We start from the raw sequence: 23,756 nt of genomic DNA, 5'->3' as shown, positions 1-23,756 counted from the left end.
AGAGCTGTGTATTAACTGGGTTGTCTCCAGCGAGCCTGGGGAGATGGACGACGTACACAGGCCAAGGCCTGCCTTGCACGGGGCCCTGGTTCGGAGAGATCAGAAGGAGCTTGCCAGCAGTCTGCAGTCAGCCTGGATGGGGCCAGGGGAAGATTCTTGCCATCCCTGGGTGCTTTGGAATGCACAGGGCCCAGGAAGTGAAGTTTTTCCTCCCCCTATGAAATTGGGTCAGGGAGAGCTTTTAGGGTGCCCCCTGGTCCTGCTCTGCTTGTAGAAGACAGTGATTCCACCAGTACTGGGTACATCTGTCCCCGACTTCAAGAAAGCCCAATATTAGTAGGGGGATAAAAGTGAATATGTATATAGGTATTTTTGCAAAATGTTTTCCCATCATTACTCCTTTGCTCCTCATAGTGAAGGAAGAGAGCTTCGGTCACCATCTCTGTTTAGTGAAGTGAACGGGTTAAGAGCATGAACTTTAGTGTTCAGATTCTTGCTCGGTCACTTCCTAGCCATGTTAGCAAGTTGCTAACATCTCTGAGCTGCAATAAACCTGCTTCATAAGATGCTTGTGTGTGAATCAAAGAAATCGTTAATTAAATGAATTAGGTAAATGAATGAATTAGGTAAATGAAATTATTGGGTGGGCTCTCAAAGTTTTGATTCTCAGGGTGCTGTTGAGTAGCACAGAGCAGAATAAAACAACTACCTTGCCATTCTTTCCATCGCATCATGATTCTCTTGTTCTGAAAAAATGTCTCAATTTTACAGCAGCGTTACTAGATTTATCTAAATGAGTGCTCCACTTACAAAAACTGAAGTCTGTACCCCTAACTTGTCCCAGTTAGACCTGCTTATAGAACTAAATAGACACCTGGAGGAAATCACTTCCTGATTTGGGTGAATAAAGCTGATGATCAGTCTTTAGGGACATTTTCTGCCTCCACAGATGTCTTTTTTTTTTTTTTCCAGAAGAAAAAAATCTGTTTTTCCATTAAGAAGGCAACTGTCAGGTGCAAAGGCTCAGAAGTCTGGTAGAGCTGGGAGTAGATCAGTGACAGTCATGGAGCCCCGGAATTATTTGATCTATCTGATACCACATGTCTGCATACTTGGCAGAATCAGGATAAATGACTGCTTTTTTCCCCCTCCTGTTCCTACACGTGGGGCATATACAATCATAGATAGTGAATAATAGTCCAATTTAGCTCTCAGTTTCTGCATTGATTCCCTTGGAGAAATACAATAAGTTAGCCCTTTGGTTGTCAGCTGGTTTTGATTGGCAGAAAAAATAACAGCAAAAAGATTACATTTTGCCAACATCCTAAATTCTGAAGAACAAAAACCATACTTAAGTTATTGCCCAGCTGTTTGACATTCCCATTTAAAAAAAAAAAAAAGAACCTCCTAGAGAGAAAAATTCTCTTTTTCCTCTGGGAAGGAGTTAAAGGTCAGAGAATTTCCATGTAGCATTTCTGAGAGCTGTTGACAGAAGAGTTGATGAAAATACCACTGTCTTATACCCAAAAAGGAGCATGTACTTTGAGAGTCCAGTTTAGGATCTCATGTTCAGGCAGGTAGACTGGGAGTGTAGCCCAAAGGTGTGAACTTTGAAATAAAATTGCCTGGCACTAATCTGTTTGATCTTGAGGCACTGAACACCTTGTACCTCAGTTTATCCATTGGCAAAGTGGGATTGTTATCACCTATCTCATTGGATTTTTAAGGTAAATGAAAAAAGTCAATACAATAAAAATGCTTTCTAGCATGGTGTCTGAGTAAAGGGCAGACCCTGTCGGTGTTGGCTGTTATTCTTATTAATATAGGATTATTAACATTGTTAAAGGGTTTTTTTCCCCATGGAAACCTTTCGTCAAATAAAATCTTACACGTAAAGAGAGCTGCTCTGGTAGAAGTGGAGCAGAGAACATATAAAAGCAGGTTGGCTCAACTCCCCTTTTCCGCAGTTGCGGGGAACACTCCCTCCCCCGTCAGCCCCCCTCCTTGGCTATGGAGCCCCGAGGGCCCCCACTTTCCAGGCTCTCTGGGTCCTTGACCTCTCACTGTCCACAGAGCAGACCTGAGTCCCAGACCTGCCCTGATTGGCGTTGCTGTAACCCTTTCTGATGGTTTGCTGTCAGTGGGCCAGAAAATCAAAAAGAAAAGAAGCTACCTTAGTAAGGTGTTCCCCATTTCTGCCTTTTCCCGGATCCTCTGTTCTCCAGGCTGAACGTCTCCATCATTTTGGCCACTCCTTGCTGAAAATGGTTCACGGTCATCCTCAGATTCTAGTCCTTATCCTGGGCAAGTTAAAAATTCCAGCATGCTGTAGTAAGGCGAATTCTTTAATAGCTGGATGACCGTCACCTTGGGGAGCTACTGTTAGGCCTTCAGCCGTTTGGAAGGGTCTCTCCTCAGAGATTCTGAACTGGGAGGTTTGGGGTAGGGACAGCAAAGCTGCTTAATTTAACAAGCCCCAGAGTCCTAAGTTCAATACCAGCTGTACTGTTTACTGATTGGGAGACCTCAGATAAGTCATTACCTGACCACAGATGTGTTCCTTTTTGCAGAAATGAGTGACTGAAGGTAGTGATCTCTAAGAAGCCTGTCCAGGTCCCAAATCTAAAGTTTTCCCTATTCTAGCTCTGGTCTGAGCTGTGCCCAGCTGGGCGAGACCCTTACCTCCTCTGCTCTGAATGCCCTCCCTGTGTTAATACAAGCCGAGATCGCATCAGTTTTTGTGGCTGCCCTGTGTCAGGACTGAGCCATAGTGAGCCTGTGGATAGAAATCTTTTCTGATGTCCCCCTTCACAGCCATGAGGCTGCTTCCTGTTTTCATGTAGCCTTTTGACTTTAGTGCAGAGCCTTATCCTAATCCTTTTGAAGTGAAAGGAACAGGTACATTATTAAGGGTGTTTAGTGTTCAAAAATGCATGTCACTGCACAAATCTCATGATCGCATGAGAGCATTTTGCAATCTACTAGATTATAGCTTCCCAGTGGGTATGAAGGTGCCTCTTCTCCCTTTGTTGCATAGCTCTCCTGGTTAGTGACTGTTACCTCTTGGACTGCTGTCTTGTCTGATTTGGGTTATGTGCCTGTTTTCTGCCCCCCTCCATTAGGGCAGTTTACCAGAATACATCCTGTGATAGGCTATTATTCCTTTAAGCTATCCCATAAGATCAGTTCTATGACAAAAATACATATAGGATTCATACTATCCCGTACCATTTTGGATATCCCCAGGGCAAGTGGGCATATTAAAGGCTCTGAGAAGCCCTGAGACAAGAACATTGATTACTCTTTAGCCATCTGTTTTCTAAACTTAACCTAAGCCAAGAGCCCCTGTCTCTGTTGCTGCCTGTTTGTATTGTCCAGTAGAAAGCATTCTGGTTTAAAACTGGTTTACAGGCCCCTGTTTTAAAGAGCCCATCCCTTGCTCCAAGAAAAACCAAGAAGACTGGACTAGCATCTTAGGCGAGGAGAGCTGTAACATTCCTTAACCAGCTCTGTCTTGGGGGGCAGGGGCGGGGGGTGTATTTATAATAGCATACAACCATTGCGTTCTGCCAAAGAGCTGTTAGCTGTGGACAGTGACCTGCGAGAATGAGATTTGCCCCCATAAAGCGTTTATCGTCTCTGTGAAATTTCACACACCCTTAAAGCGAGGGAGAAGGTTTTCTACGGCCAGTTTTGTATGTTCTTATAGCCATATATGGTACAAGATAGAGAAATGGCTTGACAAATTAAAACAAAAGCTTTCTCCTGAAACAGACTCCTTGGGATTTTGAACAAATAAGTTCAAGAGAGGGAAAAGAGTTGTTTTGAGGGTGACATGGCTTTAAGACATGAAAGATAAAAAATAGGACCACTTTTTATTTTTAAAGATTTCTTCCTTTGAGTGTCAGCAGTCAAATGATTTGTCTCCTTACCCAGTGGAGTGGGAGGATTTACAAATATGCCTGGGACATCTTTTGATGTAAAGCGTATATGGGAGGGAGAGAAGAGTATATTTAAGAGTTTATTTAAGAGTTTATTCTCTTTCTAAGATGTTATTACCAGGTCAACCATAAGCCGAGCTGTATGTTAGTATTTCCAGCAAGTTAACTTTTGTTTAGTTTTCCAGTTCTTTATGGCAGTAAGTAGGATTTGAAAATGTGCCTTGTGAAACTGGAGAAAATGTGGTGATGGCTATGTAGGAAAATGGTACTCTCTTATAAGAAAATAAGACTCCTTTTAGCTCCATTTAGGGAAGCAAATGACCTCTTTACCCATTTGGCACTAGTGGTAAAAAAAAAAACCCTCCTGCCAGTGCAGGAGACTTGAGAGACATGAGTTCGATCCCTGGGTCGGGAAGATCCCCTGGAAGAGGAAATGGCAGCCCACTCCAGTATTCTTGCCTGGAGCATCCCATGGACAGAAGAGCCTGGTGGGCTACAGTCCATAGGGTTGCAAAGAGTCGGACACAACTGAAGTGACTTGGCATGCACGCGTGCGTGCACGCACACCCATAGTTTCACTTGGTTTTATCCAAAATAAGCCACTGAAGAGGAAGAATTACCTTGTCATACATTAAAATAAAACATAACTGTAATGGTGCGAACTGTCAAGGGCCTCTTCTATTTCTTCTGGAGGGAGAGTCCCAGAGGTGAACTGGGAACAGAGTTGGCTTCAGGTCACTAGGATAATGCATTTTTACCTTCCACACATTTATTTTTGGTTACACCCTCATAAGGTACTGGTGTATTTGAACATGATCTTTTTGGTGACCTGATATAGCAAAATTTTCACCATTCATAGGAGGAAAAGCATCACCAAGGATTCTAGTCTTCTGAATCCCCTTCGCTGTAAAGAGAACAACTGGCAGGATTAGCCAAGAGGGCCAACCTAGGCATACCTGATTTTTAACTTGGAGCCATATGGAGGGATTCAGTGTGGGTAATCATTGTTGTTTGTTTATTAATATCTGGGCACCCATCACTGTATCACTTATGCTAAGTGAAACAGGTCAGTCATAAAAGGGGCCAAGGCATGAATTTCCAACAAGCATTTCTGGGGCCTGGCACATCAGTTATTCTTGTAAGCCAAGTGTGACTATTCACAGCAACATGGGGCAGCAAGGGTTAGGACCCCAGAGAAGGCCTGGCAGACCTTCTGCACCTTTAGATGAAAAGAGATGGCTTCTGGTTTCTGGAGGTTTCCTAGAAGAAATAGGCTGGGGGGGTGGGGGGCGGATATGTCTAGGTAGGGATATGAGGCAGTGAAGGGGGGCAGGGAAGTACTGCAATCAGAAGCTTGACCAAGCAGTCAGTGATGGCCAGTGTAAGGAGGAAAAAGCCTAGTGGTGTAATTTGCTTCCCTGCTACCGTTTCTTCAGAAGGATCATTCTTCCTTTGAAGTAGATGTTATTTTTTCAAGGTAGAATAAAATAATACTTGTAAGGCAATCAAAATTATGTAATTTCGTGTGATGCGTTAACCATCAAACTGACAGAGAAACTTTAACAAATATTTATTGAGCTCTTATTGGGTGCCAGGACTGGGAAGCCTGGCATGCTGCAGTCCACAGGATCACAGAGAGCTGGACATGTCTGAGCCACTGAGCAACAAATTGCGTGCAGACCTTGTACTAAACCACTGGAAGTAAACGGAGCCAACCCCTCACCTGTTTAGTCTGTGGTGATCAGAATTCTGTTACTTACACCCAATTGCCATCTTCTTTTTTTTTTCATTGTGAAAATTCCTGCCTTCTCCCTAGCCCCTAAACACCTTTCTACTTACTGTCTCTATGAATTCAGCTTTTCAAGGGCCTCTTATAAGTAGAATCAAATGATATTTGCCTTCTGTGACTTGCTTATTTCACTTAGCGTAATGTCTTCAAGGTTAGGGTTAATTCAGTTCAGTCACTCAGTCATGTCTGACTCCTTGCATGACCCATGGACTGCAGCACTCCAGGCTTCCCTGTCCATCACCAACTCCCAAAGCTTGCTCAAAATCACGTCCATTGAGTTGGTGATAACATCCGTCCGATCTTCTGTCGTCCCCTTCTCCTGCCTTCAATCTTTCCCAACATCAGGGTCTTTTCCATTGAGTCAATTATTCAAGTGAGGTGGCCAGAGTTACGGAGCTTCCGCTTCAGCATCAGTCTTTCCAATGAACATTCAGGATGGATTCCTTTAGGATTGACTGGTTGGATCTCTTTGCAGTCCAAGGGACTCTCGAGTCTTCACTAACACTACACAGAGTTCAAAAGCATCAGTTCTTCGGCGCTCAGCTTTCTTTATGGTCTTCGTCTCACATCCATACATGACTACTGGAAAAACCATAGCTTTGACGAGACAGACCTTTGTTGGCAAAACAATGTCTCTGCTTTTCTCTACTTCTGCCCTGAGGCTGAATGTTTCTGAATACGGAAGGGAGTTAAAGGGATTGGCGTGGAGGAAGGGAAGCCCAGGTGGAAGATTGCCTGGTTTGATCTTCTTGCTATCCAAGGGATTCTCAAGAGTCTTCTCCAACACCACAGTTTTCCAAATTTGCTGGCATATTGAGTGCAGCACTTTCACAGCATCATCTTTTAGGATTCGAAATAGCTCAGCTGAAATTCCATCGCCTCCACTAGCTTTGTTTGTAGTGATACTTCCTAAGGCCCACTTGAATTTGCACTCCAGAATGTTCTGGTTCTACATGAGTGGTCACACCATCGTGATTATCTGGGTCATTAAGATATTTTTTGTATAGTTTTTCTGTGTATTCTTACCACCTCTTCTTAATATCTTCTGCTTCTGTTAGGTCCATACCATTTCTGTCCTCTATTGTGCCTATCTTTGCATGAAATACTCCCTTGGTATTTCTAATTTTCTTGAAGAGATCTCTAATCTTTCCCATTCTATTGTTTTCCTCTATTTCTTTGCCTGATCATTAAGGAAGGCTCTCTTATCTCTCCTTGTTATTCTTTGGAACTCTGCATTCAGATGGATACATCTTTCCTTTTCTTCTTTGCCTTTCACTTCTCTTCTTTTCCCAGACAACCATTTTGCCTTTTTGCATTTCTCTTTCTTGGGGATGGTCTTGATCACTGCCTCCTGTACAACATCCCGAATCTCCATCCATGGTTCTTCAGGTACTCTTGTCTATCAGATCTAGTCCCTTGAATCCATTTGTCACTTCCAGTGTATAATCGTAAGGGATTTGATTTAGGTTATACCTGAATGGTCTAGTGGTTTTCCCTACTTTCTTCAATTGAAGTCTGAATTTGGCAATAAGGAGTTCATGATCTGAGCCACAGGCAGCTCCCGGTCTTGTTTTTGCTGACTGTGTAGAGCTTCTCCATCTTTGGCTGCAAAGAATATAATCAATCTGATTTCAGTATTGACCATCTGGTGATGTCCATGTGTAGAGTCTTCTCTTGTGTTGTTGGAAGAGGATGTTTGCTATAACCAGTGTGTTTTCTTGGCAAAAGTCTGTTAACCTTTGCTCCAGGTAGCTCTTGAGTTCCTGCTTTTGCATTCTAGTTACCTATGATGAAAAGGACATCTTTTTTTTTTTTTTGGTGTTACTTCTAGAAGTTCTTGTTGGTTTTCAAAGAACCATTCAACTTCAACTTCTTCAGCACTAGTGGTTGGGGCATAGACTTGGATTATTTTGATATTGAATGGTTTGCCTTAGAAACGAACCGAGATCATTCTGTCATTTATGAGATTGCACCCAAGTACTGCATTTTGGACTCTTCTGTTGACTATGAGGGCTACTCCATTTATTCTAAGGGATTCTTACCCACAGTAGCAGATATAATGGTCATCTGAATTAAATCCACTCATTCCAATCCATTTTCGTTTACTGATTCCTAAAATGTTGATGTTCACTCTTGTCATCTCCTGTTTGACCACTTCCAATTTACCTTGATTCACGGGCCTAACATTTCAGGTTCCTATGCAATATTGTTCTTTACAGCATCGGACTTTACTTTCATCACCAGTCACATCCACAACTGGGTGGTGTTTTTGCTTTGGCTCTGTCTCTTCCTTCTTTCTGGAGCTATTTCTCTAATCTTCTCCAGTAGCATATTGAGCACCTACCGACCTGGGGAATTAATCTTTCAGTGTCATATCTTTTGGCCTTTTATTACTGTTCATGAGGTTCTCAAGGCAAGAATACAGAAGTGGTTTGCCATTCCCTTCTCCAGTGGACCACGTTTTGTCAGAACTCTTCACCATGACCCGTCCATCTTGGATGGCCCTACACAGCATGCTCATAGTTTCATTGAGTTAGATAAGGCTGTGATCCATGTGATCAGTTTGGTTAGTTTTCTATAATTGTGGTTTCCATTCTGTCTGCCCTCTGATGATTAAGGATAAGGGGCTTGTGGAAGCTTCCTAATGGAGGGGACATCCCTATTATTGCAGGTGTCAGAATTTCCTTCCTTTTGAAGGCTGAATTAATACTCCATTGTGTATATGTGTGGGTGTATAGAGAAAGAGACATAGATATATCTCACGCTTAGGTTATTCATTCATTCATCCAAACAGTATCCATTGTTTATACATTGATAGACATTTGGGTTGCTTCTGCCTTTTGACTATTGTGAATAATGTTGCTATGAACCTGGGTGTACACATATCTGTTTAAGTTCCTACTTTCACCTCGTTCAGTTATATTCTCAGGAGTGGAACTGGTAGGACACAATCTATGTTTAATTTTTTGAGGAACTGCCGTTGTGTTTTCCACAATGGCTGCACCATCTTCCATTCTCACAGTAATGCACAAGAGTTCCAATTTCTCAACATCCTCAGAAACACTTGTTGTTTTCTTTTTTAAAAAAATAATAGCCATCTTAATTGGTATGGAGTGGTATCCTATTGTGGTTTTGGTTTGTATTCCCTGATGACTCGTGATGTTGAACATCTTTCTGTATGTGTATTGGTCAATTGTATATATTCTTTGGAGAAATGTCTATTTAAGTCCTTTACCCATTTTTATATCATGTTGTTGTTGAGTTATATGAGTTCTCTATATATTCTGGATATCAGATGTATGCTTTGCAGTTATTACCCCTCAAAGGTTGTTTTTGCATTCTGTTGATTATGTCCTTTAATGCAGAAAAGTTTTTTTTAACTTTGATGAAGTTCAGCTTGCTTGTTTTTTTGCTCATGCTTTTTGTGTCATATCCAAGAAATCACTGCCAAAATTAATGTCATGAAGTTTTTGCCCTGTGTTTTTCCCGTAAGAGTTTTATAGTTTTAACTCATACATTTAGGTCATTGATCCATCTTAGGTTAATTTTTTATATGGTATAAGGTATGAATCTAGCTTCATTTTTTTGCATGTGAACATCTAGTTTTCCCAGAAAATATGTTGAAAAGATGATCTTTACCCCATTGAATATTCTTGAAAATTATTTGACCATATATGCAAAGGTTTATACTTGGTGTCTCTTGTGCATTGGTCTATATGACTGCCTTTGTCAGTATTACACTGATGGCTTTGTAAAAAGGCTTGAAATCAGAAAGTATGAGACCTCCAACTTTGTTCTTTTTCAGAATTACTTTGTCTATTCAGAGTCCCTTGAGATTCCACATGAATTTTTGTATGGATTTTTCTATTTTAACAAAAACATCATTGGGATTTTTATTAGGGACTAACTTAACAGAGCAACTTTAAAGAAAATATTTGTTTATATAAATCATCATTCTTATTCTAACTTGGATGTTGGGAGCCTATGGAATTATAGACACAAAATGATCCTTAGAAAATATGGATTCAGAGCCCAGGTCCTTCTACTCCATGCCTTTCCCCTTTCTGACCACTTTTGTTGGCAATTCTCTTGACCCTTTTCTCCATCTTTCTGTACCTCCAAGGCTGCTCTCCAGGGAGGAGTTGGAGAGCAACTCCATTTGAGCCCATGCCTTTAATATTAGACATTGATCACAGCAGTATTGAGACGGCTTCTCAGGCCAGGCTGCAGAAATCCTGCAGAACCACTAAGTGGATTGAGCGAGATCCACTTGTGTGCCCCTCTGTGGTCTGGTGGCTAACATGGTTGTAGAGAAACTAACCAGAGCAACTCTGGAAATAATCTCCAGCCTGTGTGGCTAGAGTCGATGCACTTACAACAAACTAGCAAACAAACAAACAAAAACAAAACAAAACAAAACTGATTTCAGTTATCCTAACAAATTTGTATATTCAAGATTGACCCCTTAACAAATTATAGGAAATTGTATAGGCCCAATGTATAGGCCCAATGATCAGACCTTTTCCTGCAGATTTAGGCTAGACCCATCCTCTGGGCAGGTTTAAAATCACAGTAGGGTGACAGAAACTAAAATCAGCTGGTCTAGATCGTGCTCCCTGGATGCCTGTTCCCCGACCAGACCACCAACGTCTCCCTAACTAGGAAGCTGAAGATGGAAGGGACCAGGGGCCACTGCTGGTCCTCGTGGAAGAAGAGAGGAAGAAATGCTTGTTTATCTGCCTTGGACAGTATTTTCATTTAGAAAGTATTTTGGTTACTGTCAGGGAAGGTTAAAGGCTGGTTGCCAGAAAAACCAAGCTTTTTCCTTCCCCACAGGAGGATTAATGCTCTCCTTAAACTCTTTTTTTTTTTTTTTGTAAGCCTTTTCTCTTCTTCAAAGGCCTCCTGTTTCTGCAGCATTTCAAATGAGACTTTTCCTTTTTGCGGCGGTTTGTCAGTTGGTGGTGGGTGAGCCTGGTGAGCTGGCTTTTTAAAGCTGAGCTCTGTCCATGGGCGTGGTTCTCCAGTGGTTCATAAACTCTGTTCGGGGGCCCTATGATCAGCATTCTCAAGTACAAACTAGGGGACTTCCCTGGTGGTCCAGTGGCTAAGACTTCATGTTGCTAATATAGGGGGCCTGGGTTCGATCCCTGGTCAGGGAACTGGATCCTACATGCCACAACTAAGAGTTCTGCTGTAACTAAGACCTGATATAGCAAAAAATAAAATAAAACACAAACTAGGGCAGAATTTACCAACATCTACTACATATAATAAGTCATGAAATTTTTTAAATTTTGCATACGGACATTTAAGATGTTTATTGGGCATGATGTAATGTATTATTCTTATTATGTTTAGTAGTCTGAAACTTAAGACCATTATCCTTAGAATTACCTTTAGCTAAACAAAGACCTGATTATGTTCCCAGATCTGACCAATTCCCAGCGAAATGTCATGCTAAACAAATACATATAAATAAATAAATCTCTGAAAGTAGCCATTTCAGATTAGTTTTGAACCTAGTCCTTTTGGGAGCCTTCTGATTTAATTTCTCTTTGATTGATTGCATTTATCAAAAGAATAGATTGAATATAAAATAAATATTTTAAAAATACTTATTATATATTTTACACATAAAATAAGTATTGCTGATTTAATGGAACAGTGTTACCCCAACTTTAGTCTTTCACAAACTTTCTGTGTGGGTTTTGCCAAATCAGTAAACCACTTGTGTTTTTGTTTCATATATTTCCTTAAATCAACTCAAATTAAATCTACATCTGAACCGTCCCATGAAACTGTTGATTTACATGTGAACTGCTTGTCTTTTATGATATGCAGCAGAAAAATAGGTAACTTTTAAAATATAAAGATGTTTATCCATGTGACATCAAAAGTGTTCATCTCGCCTCCTTCCGTGGACCACATATCATTGTTGGGAGAATACTGGTGGTCAGGGCATTTCTTTTGTGCTTTCCTCCTTTCTCTCTCTAGAGTTATTACAGAGAGAAGTGTTCTTAATTTTAAAGGACTTACCCACCCCCCTTCGCTTGTCTTCATGGAATACCAGACTTTAATTCACTAGCAGCTCATCCAAGGTTGAGTATTCCTTGGTCCTTTCCTGGCGGTCCAATGGTCCAGCACACAGGGGCATGGGTTTGATACCTGGTCAGGAAACTAAGATCCGGCATGCCACATGGCCAAAATAAGTAAATAAAAGTTTGAGTGTACCTTGAGCCAGCACATTTTCTGCATTTACTGGTAAGGGAAATGACTGAAGTTAAAGAAACACCTGTGTGTCATAGCACACGGTAACCATAGAACTCAGCAAGTGAACTTAGCTGCGTTCTTGGGGTCCAGCCTCTTCAGGCCTCTGGGAGACTCACTGAGGTTTGAATGGAAGCAGGGTTGAAAGGACTCCAGAGAAAAGCCTACCCTCTTACAAATGGGGAGACAGAGGGGCAGAGTGGTATACCTCAGATGGTACTTTCAGCTGGAATCACACTGGCCACATTGCCTGCCTCCCCAGACTTCTGCTGCATTTATCACACACCCTCAGAAGCCTGGTAAGGCAGGTCTCCTGCTAGGAATCACAGAAGCCTGATGTTAGAAATGGCTGCTTTCGACCTCAGCCAAGGTCTGAGATCACTGGTGTGACACCCCAGGAATGACAGAAATGTGTCCAGTTCACATACACAAGACCACTCGTGACCTGGAGCCCCTTCACTGCTTAGGGGAAGAGATGGTGATGGACAGGGCCGTCTGGCATACCGCTGTCCGTGGCGTCACAGAGAGTCGGACACGACTGAGCGGCTGAACGGCAACAGCAGCTGGCTATGACATAATTCTAAAGTACTGAGGGTCTGATGGTGCTCTGATGCCCAGTAGCCCTGCTCAGGGAGCTTCTGTTCTAGAAAGCAAATTCAGAATCATACCCACGGACTACCTCTTAGAGCTATAATGAGTAGCCTTGAAATGTCCCCATGATCCTATAACAAGGGGAACCCAGGCAAAACGCCAGGTGCAAATTCTGAAGCTCTGAGTCCTAATCTTGAGTTTGGACTGAAAGGTTTTAATAAAACCCTAATGACTGATCACACATTTTGAGTCTCTCTTGCCTTAAATGTGACTTGCAAATGTCACAACTACCAACCAACAATTCAGAAACCATTTAGTGTTTTCTATGCTCTGGCAGGCTTAGGGAAACAAGGATAAATGGGGGCGGGGGGTGGTCTCTGCTCTGGAGGGATTCACACACCAGTGGAACATGCCAACCCATAGCACCTCTTCCATGAAGCTCTCCCAGACTCTCTGGGGAGAATCAGGAGATCCCAATCCTTGGGTCTCCTGGGAGCATGCACCGCCGTCTACAGCCTTGACATTGCTTCTGTGCTGTGTTTTGAGGTCTGCTGGCTCTTTGAACAGTGAGTTCCTAAAGGGCAGGGGCTATATTCCCAGTGCCTGGTGTAAGTAGGTGGCCCTCCAAATGCTTTTATAAAAGGGGAAGTTTGGACAGTGTCCTGGGGAAGCAGAGTAGGTAAAAATACCAGGTGATGAGATGCAAACTGGGTAGTTCATTCAGCCCGAGTGTCTCAGGGAGCTTGACAAAGGATGAAGGCATTTGAGCTGGGGTTTGAAAGACAGGAGTTTCTGGGAGCCATCTGGGGACAGCCTGGGAAGTGATTATGTATCCATCACGCGTAGAGCGTGTGAGCCCCTTCTTGCACCTGACAACTTTCCTGAAGGAAACACACATCTTTGATTGGCCTACATATTTCTCTTAGACAAGTCAGGTGTCTGGCTAACTCTGGATCAGTCCCTAACTGGTTAGTAACAACTGATTTCTAGCTGTCCATGTTAAGATTTAAAATTACACAGAAATGCTAGGCAGGGGTATTTCTTGTCCAAATTATTTCAGGCGAGCTTTATAAGAGTTCCAGGGAATGTGTGGGAGCAGAGAAGTCACACTGATGCATGTGCTTCTGCTCAGTAGGGAGTAGTTCTGAAACTTCTTTAGAAAAGAAGAGCAAACCTCTGATCCGGATTTTGCTATAGCTCCTATAAGGACATTGTTGCAATCTGCCCCGCCCCACTCAAAGCCCCTTTTCTTTAGGACTTCTTTTCTACCAAGAGATAAAATGTATGCATTAATTATATTATTATCTGTTCCTCCCTGCTAGAGTGTAACCTCCATGAAGGCAGGGATCTTGGTGGTGTCATTGATGTATCCCAGTGCCTGGAACAATGTGTGGCATATAGTAGGCACTCATAAAATTGGTTTTTAATTTTTAAAAAATAATTATTTTTGGCTGCTCTGGGTCTTCATTGTGACACATGGGCTCTTCATTGCTGTCCTCAGGCTCTCTGGTTGTGGCAAATGGGGGATACTCTCTAGTTGCGGTGTGAGGGCGTCTCATTGCAGTGTCTTCTCATGTTGCGGAGCAGGAGGCCTGGGGCCTGGGGGCTTCAGAAGTGTGGCAGGAGGGCTCTCTAGCTGTGGCTCGAGTTCAGTTGCCCCACCACATGTGGAATCTTAGTTCCCAGACCACGGAGGGAACCCGTGTCCCCTGCATTGGCAGAGGGATTCTTAACTACTGGGCCACCAGGGACGACCCATCTTTGAATGTTGATATGAATGAATATACTGAATGTATGAATACATATACTGAATGTACGAATGCATGAATACTTCTGCCCCAGATCTGAGGACAGCGGTCCTGAGAGAGTGGAACTCGCGATTGGAGGGTCACTGCTGCCCTCCAGGGAGCTGGCCTCCATGGCATAGGCTGCCTTCTCCCTGTGGTTGGGCTGATTTGTCCCCCGCCATGGACATCATGAGTATACTCAAGCAGTAGAAGAGGTAGATGCCCTGAAGTCCTCTGGTCATCTAAGTGGCTGTCGTTTAAATGTGTTCTTTATCACAGGAGTTAGCTGGGATGCAGTCCCAGAGACCACCGTGTCGGGAGACCTGAGTCCAAATCCCACACTGGACCGTCTCCAGTGGTGTGATGGAGGGTCAGTCATTAGCTCTCTCCAAGCCTCAGTCTCCCCACTTGTCAGACAGGGGCAGTGAGCCTCTCTTCTTAGCGTGCCTAGCAGGATACCTCCTGACGCCCAGGAGGCCCTCCACGAGCAGCGTGTCCCGCCCGAGGAGACCCTCCAAGGGGCGGGCAGTGTGGGTGGGTTCCGTGAGCCCATTTCCCAGCCAGTCCCCAGCTCTCCCCAGGAAAAGATCCAGCAGCGCGCCGTGCGTTTTGTAAGGGAGGATCATACAGCAGCCCCCGCTCCTAAACCCGAATCCCCGGGAAGTCAGGAAGATGTATGTGTTTTAAAACATTGGGAGGTCTGCGTTGGATCACCCCGGAGCTGTGGCTTCCCCCCGCACCCCCCCACCCCCCACCCCCCCGGAGCAGCTGAGAGGGAAGAGCCCAGTTCGTCTGCCGGGAGTGCTCCCGGCTCGTGTCCCACAAGGGGCTGCCTTCGCTCGGTTTGGCGGCCGTTGACTTTTAAATCATAAAAAGCCGCTCTTATATACAGTTTACTCTGCTGCTCAAAGGCAGTGGAACGTAGGTATTTAAAAAGGGAAAAAAAAAAAAAAAAAGGCAGAAGAAGCAGCCGTTAATCCCGCCAGGCTTCTGGCCACTGGAGCAGTTGCGGATGACAAAAGTTAATTAGAAACATGAGCAGTTTAACCGAAAACACTTGTGACAATCGGAAGGACAGCCTCTCGGGTTGGAGAAGTTTTCCTAGGGAATCGTTGCGGGAGAAAGTGACTGTAGCCGGGTAAGTCATGTCCCTGTGACTTTGCGGTGGGGGGGGACAGGCTCTTTGGGGGCCGAGGTGCTGCACCCCGTCTGCGCTGGGCGGGTGTGGTCGTGGGTGGGCGCGGGGATGGGCTCGCAGCCGTGTCCCGGCCCCCTTCCCTCTGACAGCTGCCCCGACGTGGAGGATGGCGCTGTGTGGCTCTGCCTGCCGCCTGAGCAAGGGAGCTCTGGCGTTCGGGTCATCAATCTGGGCTGCCTCAGTGCCTAGCAGAGGGCCAGTTTGGAACCCGCCCGTCTCAGAATAATTCCAGTTCTAATTTGGAAATATTTTGAGGCTTTTCTGAGAAAAGGGGCTGGCTGGGGAACTACACCCTGTGTGCCAAGGGGGAAGCCTTGACTTTCAGATAACCTGCGTGTTTTCCTGCTGACGGTGAAGCCTCCTGCTCAGTTCATACTCTTAAGCTCGAAAGCCTTTTTTAAAACTCCAGCCTGCATCACGTTCGTAAAAGTGCCAACATAGGGAAAACGTATATGCTTTGATGGGATTTAGCAATTTCTGTGGGTAATTACGTCTGTCAAGATTATCCTTGGTTTCTCTTTTTTCTGGATTATTATTTTTTTTTTTTTTTTGGAATCTGTTCTGTGTTCATGTCTCTGGTACATTGTTTACTTAAAGTTGGATAATCCTCGATTGTTTGTCTCTGCTACATTGTTTTCTTAAAGTTGGATAATCCTCCCTTGTTTCCCTTTAGTTGGAAAACCAGATTATGGGTTGAATCATTCAAGACCGGAGATATTTCTTGTATCATTCCGGGACAATCACAGCTGGTGGTGTGGATTTTTGTTTGTTTTCCGGTGAAGTGTGTGCCTAATTGTGCCACGTGCGTGTGGATGTTAAGGTCGGTGTGCATTCACATAGCATATGCCAAAATGTGCGGGGGTGGGGTGGGGGTGTGGGGGAGGATGTGAACAGCGCCTGATGGAGAGTAGGAGAAAGCCAAGGTGGAATTTAAATTGAGACACAGGTAGTGGAGCTGCGTGGCATCCGCGTTGGAGCGATTGGCCGTGGAGCCCTGGCCGATGCCCCCTCGTGACGAGTGCTGGTCCATGCATGAAACTCAGGTCTCCCTCTCTTTCCCATCTCCGCAGAGCCTTTGGCGAGCCCGGCATCCTCCCACCCCGCAATGAGCGAAGATGCACCCGCTGCTTTGGAGGGAGGCGGCGGCTGTGGCCCTGCTAGCTGCGTTGCCTCCTCGGCCATCCCCCAGCCCGGCTCGGCCTCCAAGCCCTGGCGCAGCAAGTCGGTCAGCGTGAAGCACAGCGCCGCGGCCGCCGCGCTCTCCGCCAAGCCGCCCACGCCCGAGCCCCCCCGGCCCGCCCCCGAAGCCCTGAAGCCGGCCCCCAACAATCAGAGGTCCATGCTGGAGAAACTAAAACTTTTCAACAGCAAGGGGGCTTCCAAGGCGGGCGAGGGCCCGGGGTCGCGGGACACGAGCTGCGAGCGGCTGGAGATCCTGCCCAGCTTCGAGGAGAGCGAAGAGATGGAGGCGGGCGGCCGCCCGCTGTCCGTGGCCGGCCCCCCGTCCAACAGCCCCAAGATCGCCCTCAAGGGCATCGCCCAGAGGACTTTCAGCCGGGCGCTGACCAACAAGAAGAGCTCCCCGAAAGGCAGCGAGAAGGAAAAGGAGAAACAACAGCGCGAGAAGGAGAAGGAAAAAAGCAAGGACCTCACCAAGAGAGCCTCGGTGACGGAGAGGCCGGACCTCAAAGAGGGCCCGAGAGAAGACCCCAGCGGGGCCGCCGTGACCGAGATGCCCAAAAAGTCCTCCAAGATCGCCAGCTTCATCCCCAAAGGGGGGAAGCTCAACAGTGCCAAGAAGGAGGCCCCGGCCCCTTCCCACAGCGGGATACCAAAACCAGGGATGAAGAGCGTGCCCGGGAAATCCCCAAGTGCCCCCACGCCTTCCAAGGACGGGGAGCGGGCCCGGGGTGGGAAGCCGAGCTCGGGGCTCCCCCAGCAGAAGCCCCCGCTGGACGGCAAGCACTCCAGCTCCTCCTCCAGCCTGGCGTCCTCGGAAGGCAAAGGCCCCGGAGGGACCGGCCTGAACCACAGCATCAGCAGCCAGACTGTCGGTGCGTCCGTGGGGACCACCCAGACCACGGGAAGCAATACTGTCAGTGTCCAGCTACCTCAGCCCCAGCAGCAATACAGCCACCCCAACACGGCCACCGTGGCGCCTTTCCTGTACAGGTAGGAGCGGCCGCCCGCCTCCCCGGTCCTGCCCGGCGCTGGGCAAGGGGCCTTGGGGGGCAGGGCTTGGGACTGCCCTCCGGGAGCATTAAGGCAGACAGCTCAGGGGCCATGTGATCAGCTCCTAATAGGGATGTTGGCGGTGTGCTTGAGGGACAGTTAATTCAGCGCTGCTGGAGCGTGGGGGTAGGTCAGAAAGGTAAAGAGTGGAAGGGCAATATGAGTGATCCTAAGATGCAGAGGCATGGCCCTGGCACATGGGGACCCAGGGGCTTGGCAGAAGCAGCCTCAACAGTAGCTAGGAAGGTGGTTTGGTTTCACTCGACAGGCTCCAAGGTCAGTCCTAAAGCATCCTGAGTGTACTTTAAACAATGAAACACAAAACCACCTTGCTGAGCAACTGAGACTTCTCATAGAGAAGCTTATCTTGAACTTCCAGATCCTCATGGTTTGTTACCCCATTGCACATATTTTTTTTCTTTTCTTCTAAAACATTTTCTTTTATTTTTATTTTTTGGCCACACTGTGTGGATTTGCAGGTTCCCCCACCGGGGATTAAATCCAGGCCACAGCAGTGAAAGCTCGGAATTCTAACCACTAGGCAACCAGGGGACTCAAATATTTTTTCAGTCCCTGCTATGTGCTGGGATTTTTCAGAGGGGAGAACAGGATGAGGGAGAAGGGTAGCAATAAGGAAGGAATAGTTCTAGAAAAACCGAAGAACCTGGGTTGTATTTGGAGTGACAAGCCTGAGTGTTTCCACTATCAGTCCCTCTGCCTGTCGCTGATGGCACATCCTGGGGACCACAGGGAGCCAGCTGCTGTTGTTCTGGGTGGTTGTGGCCTGTGAGAGCCTCTGGTTACACCCCACAGCTGTACAGGATGGGGGTCATGGGCTCTGTATGATGCTTGGTTCTTGCGATGAGTCCTGTCTGGGCAGGTGGAAGCCACCCAGCCCTGCTCTTGGGGGGTCCCAGAGCCCTGCTCACAGTGCTCAGCTCGATCCTGTGCTTGAGACCTGCCGGGCAACGGGCCACTCTGCACAGCTGAGTGATAACTAAGACCCGTCCACAGCACCAAGGGGACCAGTGGTTCAGTGTCACAGTCCAGCCACCTACTCTACAGCCTCTACCCTAAGTATATACATGTACACACAGAAGCATGCATCCACGGGTGTGAGTGCACACAGACAGTCACACGTAAGTAAGGACACAAGACCACATTCATACATGCAATGTGAATGCACCTATGCATGTATTCACACACATGTTTACATACGTGGTCATATGCACAGGCTCGTGCCCATACTTTCCGCTTCCTCAGTCTACATGGTTCCCCAGGGAATTAGATGTTTCCTCTCTGTCTGCCGGAGGTGAGTTCTAGTTCTGTTACCATTCCTGCCAAGAGCTGATAGGAAGACTGGTTCAAGCGATTGATTTCAGAGTCAAGCCCATAGCATCCAGCCGGTGAGGGAAAGTCAGGCTTCTGAGGAGAAGCTCTTTCCTTTTCCTTGTTCACTCTCCCCTTCAGGGAGGGTCACACCAGACCTTTTTAAATGGGAGACGGTCATCTTTGCATTAAATTAAGTCAGCTCAGCTAACAGTCCTGAGAAGGGTGCCAAGGCTTAGATAATGATTCAGCACTGATCTCCATGTTCAACTTTTAATACAACTGCTTTCTGAACCGTGGAGACAACTGAATTGCTTGCTGTGAAATTTTTATCATTGTGGTCACATGGATAGTCTTGAGGTCAGGCATATTCAGGCTACTGTTTCCAGATTCTTGATTTGCATTTTTATTAAATATGTGACAATCTGATCATGGTCAATTCCACTCTCTCCTTTTTTTTTTCCGGGCTGTAATCACTTGAAAGATTCTAAAACTTTTAACCTCTGTTTTTTTTTTTTTTTTTTTTTTAATTTTTCTATGAGAGGAAAAACTCTTAATGGTAAAGAGCTAAAGTCCAACAGATGGGAGGGAGAAAGCATCCCGTGTGTTGAATTGCGCTCTAGTGTTTGTGTTCACCCCGTGTGATGTCCTTGTTGCTCTTCTGAGGTGCCTTTCCTCTGGGTGAGCCCGGGAGGAGGCCAGAGAGAAGAGCCCTGGGATAGGAATCAGGTTGCCTGACTCGGTCTTTTATTCGCTCATGCATCCCTGTGTGGCCTTGGGACCTGGCTGCAGACACCGCTGCTGAGTGTCCACCACGTGTGTGCAGAAACCCAGATCATTGGGTTCTCACAACTCCATAAGCTGGCTACCTTTTTTATCCCCATTCTTCCGATGAGCAAGCTGAGGCCTAGAATAATTAAATAACTTGCTCTACATCAAAGAGCTGGTGGTCAGAAGAGCGCGTGTTTATAGCCAGGTCTCTCTACCTCGAGGGCCCAAGTGCTTAGCCATGAAATAGTCTTGACTCTAAATCACTGCCTTTTGCTGAGCCTCGTCTGTAAGTTGAGGAGACAGGGCTAGACCAGAGGATTTTAGAAAGTGGTTTAGACTCCGTTTATGCTCTAGGTTCTCTCTTTCAAGTTTATGGCTCACTGTTACTTAACAGTGCTCCCCCTGGAACCTCTCATGTTAGTGATGTTACCAAGAGAAAAAGGAAAATAAATCATTTTTTAAAAAAATCACTCGGAATGAACTATAGTCACCAGTTCAGAAGACACGCGGGACACCTCTGTTGCTTTATACTTCGCTGAGTGCGTTTGTGTGGTCTCGCCTGTGGTTTTCGTAGCAGCCAGGGGAGGTCGCTGTTGTAACCCTGTGTCCACATAAGGGCCCAGCTGCTTACAAGGTGCATTGATTTACTGAGATGTGCGTGGCTGCAGACTCCAGCCAGCTCAGACCTCCAAGTCCAATGCTCCCTTCTCCCACCCAGAATCCTTGTAGACTTAAAAACTCATTTATCCATTCAGCACACCCTACCTGAGTGCCTGCTTAGCATGTGAATTGGAACAGTGTTCTTAACTGCACACATCAAAAGAGCCAGTCTTAGCCTTCAGAGAGCTCTTAATCTAGTGTAGGAAAGGTTTGTTAATTAGATCTTATTGTAATAAATAGACATCAGGAGAACAGAAACGCACAAGAGGTGGAGCCATTCACCTCCGCTGGCCAAGAATTGGGGAAAGCCTCCAAACCAAGATGACACGGGGACGGTGCCTTCAAGGCAGATCAGGAGGAAACTAAGGAAGAAAGAGAAAAAGAGCCTTCAGTCAAAGGGCACAGTGATTACAAAGACAAAATTGTGAAGGGCTGGGTACGAGCTGGGACTGGAGAGAAGCTACGTGTGGGTGGAGCACAGGGTTGAGCTGTGTGTAAAGGCAGGAGTGTCAGGAGACGGGCTGGAAATGAGGGAGGAAGAATCCTGTGATGCAGGGCATCTTCTGTCACAATAAGGACTTTAGATCTTGTTCTGCACACAACGGAAAACCATTAGAGGCCTTTAATCAAAACATGAAAGATCACATCAGGGTCACCGAGGTCAGTGGAGAATAGAATGGGGAGTGGACAAGACCTGGAAACAGTCTAAAACAGAGATCACAGTTCAGGTGCCTGCTTGGGCCCGCAAAGGTGATACCACAGAAGTAGCACCCTGAGTGGTTCAGGGTGACTGGGACTCCGGGAAAGGGAACCTCACGCCTCCCCAGAGGGGACCGCCATCACATTTCACCAGCAGGTGGCGCCCTGCAAGAACATGAGCTCAGTCCTTCCAGACTTGTTTTTACTGAGAAAAAGACAGAAATCCAGATTTTTTGGTGACCTCTCTCCAGTTTGAAATGTGGATATGAATTCAAAAGCTTTAAAAGATACTAGGCAGACCAGTAAGAATCAATCCGTGGGCTGGCTTCTGTACCTGGCTGTCATTTGTAAGCTCTATGGCTGGAGGCCGTATACCTTTTCACCGGCCTGGGCAGAGATGGCACAAGCTTGGATTCTGGTCAAAGGAAAGAGAGGAGCACAGATAGCGTGGAAATCCTTTAAATTCAGAGATGATGGGAATGGGGAACCGATGGCGTCAGTAGGAAGGCAAAGGTGGGGGGAGTATAGATGGATGGTATGGGGGTTATCGGTACATCCCCCACAGTCTGTTTTAGGCAGTTCACATTCTTGGCAAACACTTCCTTCATAGAGAGTGAAATCTGGTTGAATTAGCTGAGGATGCCGATGAATTAATAACATTACACCCAGGGTTATGTCTGCGAATGTAATTATATTTGCCTGGCACGCCTGAATAAGCAGAGGTAATTGTGGCTAGAGCACATTGCTTGATTGTCTCGATTTGCTTGACAAATAAGGGCATGGAGAAGGTTTGGGGAAGTACGGATTTCAGTCAAGTGTTGAAATAATGATCAGTGAGACCTTTCATCTCAGGAGATCTGAGCTCTGAATCAGACCTGGAGGGCAAACACACCTGCTTGGCACCCACTCCACCTCTCCAGAGACAGCCGCGTCAGGAGGATCTGGGGAGGGGTTGGCGCACAGGGGCTGCCAATGGAATCATCTTCATGCTTGGCTTGCTGGCATCGCTGGTTACTTAGAAGTGGCTCTTTGGCACAGGTTAAATGATCCAAACCACCGGGTACTTGCCAGCCTTTTGCTGGTTAGATCTAGCTCCCCAAAGGGGACACAGAGACGCGTTCCCCAGTGAAGGATTGCAGACCCTCCATTTGGGTCACGAATATTTCATCTTTTACACTTCGGTGGCTCTCTCTGTTTCTGGGACATCGCTCCACGTGCCCCGGTGAATTATTTAGTGTCCGTCTGCTGGTCTGCTCTGTTTTAAAGCTTCTCACCGAAGGAAGGGCTCGTGGGGGCTGTGATTGGAGCACGGTGCTCCAGATGGGATAGTTACCACTTGTGACAAGTGTGTCTGTCTGCTCTGCTTTGTGTGTGAAGGTCCCAGACAGACACCGAAGGGAATGTTACTGCCGAATCCAGCTCAGGGGGTGTGACCGTGGAGCCCAGCCACTACACCAAGAGTGGACAGCCCGCCCTGGAGGAACTCACTGGTGAGTACGGAGCCCTGGAACCCCCCTGTCTCTGGGAGGTGAGGCCTCCCAAGCAACCACCGCTGGAAGGGCCGAACCCAGCTGGACGTGAAGTTGCTTCGCTGTTGCTTTGATTGATGAGCCAGACTGATTTCCGTCTTCCTGCTTCCTTCTCTTTTTTTCCCTCTTCTCTCTCACGGTCTGTTCTCTCCTTCCAGGACTATAAAAAGTCTTTTACCTGTTGGTGAGTTCTGCTTTAAGCCATACTCCACCCCACTCATGTAGGGGCTCTGGGCTCGGGACACTTCACTTAGATTCTCCTTGTTCACTCTTCAGATAGAGTTGCTTTCCAAAAAGAGTTAGAACTCTAAAATGTATTGGCTTTTTTCAAATTTCCTTTCTAGAAGCACTGATTGAAAATTGTTCTGAGCATCCTCAGACAGTTGGACAGAAGATTTCAGCATATTTATTTTACCAAAAACAAAAGTCTAAATTTTATTTAAATGTAACCTAGACAAGGAGCGGTTTCCCTGATCACTCAGACGGTGTTAAGGAATCTGCCTGCAATGTGCGAGACCGGGGTTTGATCCCCAGTTCAGGAAGATCCCCTGGAGAAGGGAATGGCAACCCACTCCAGTATTCTTGCTTGGAGAATCCCATGAACAGAGGAGCCTGGCGGGCTAGTCCATAGGGTCGCAAAGAATCAGACACAAGTGAGCGACTAACACTTTCACTAGACAGGAATGATGATTAAAGGATGCCATATCATATAAAAACATAAAATTTGCAATTGTCATGCAGTTAATTCCACAAATGTTTATTGGTGTTATATCATCACAGTGTTCACTTAAAGAAACAGAAGAAGCATCAGAATTGAATTCCTGCTGCAGTGCGTTCTGGGCCGCCACTTTCTCCATGCCTTATCCCTGTTCCCAGCTCTGTGCCCTGGGTTCCAGCAACTTCTAATCAGGGAAGTGAGTGGTAAGCCACATATTTAGCAGTGGCTGTGTTATTCTTCGC

The 23,756-nt window shown here is 46.1% G+C and overlaps 1 protein-coding gene across 14 annotated transcripts in view; it reads left to right on the top strand.

The window, feature by feature from the left end:
• NAV2 (neuron navigator 2) overlaps nucleotides 1-23,756 on the top strand; it is an 874,724-nt gene that overhangs the window by 681,089 nt on the left and 169,879 nt on the right. For 13 of the 14 annotated variants that reach the window (XM_043451131.1, XM_043451122.1, XM_043451119.1 and 10 more), the window contains 2 exons: nucleotides 16,647-17,748; nucleotides 22,645-22,757. In XM_043451131.1, coding sequence (XP_043307066.1) covers nucleotides 16,647-17,748; nucleotides 22,645-22,757 — 1,215 coding nt within the window. Of the gene's footprint in view, nucleotides 1-15,409; nucleotides 15,517-16,646; nucleotides 17,749-22,644; nucleotides 22,758-23,756 lie in introns of those variants that run through there. The other variant, XM_043451133.1, reaches the window with a different exon arrangement.

Source organism: Cervus canadensis, chromosome 29, assembly GCF_019320065.1.
Source record: "Cervus canadensis isolate Bull #8, Minnesota chromosome 29, ASM1932006v1, whole genome shotgun sequence".
NCBI lineage: Eukaryota > Metazoa > Chordata > Mammalia > Artiodactyla > Cervidae > Cervus > Cervus canadensis.
The sequence above is the reverse complement of the archived record's forward strand: the minus strand, read 5'-3'. Positions and strand labels throughout refer to the sequence as shown.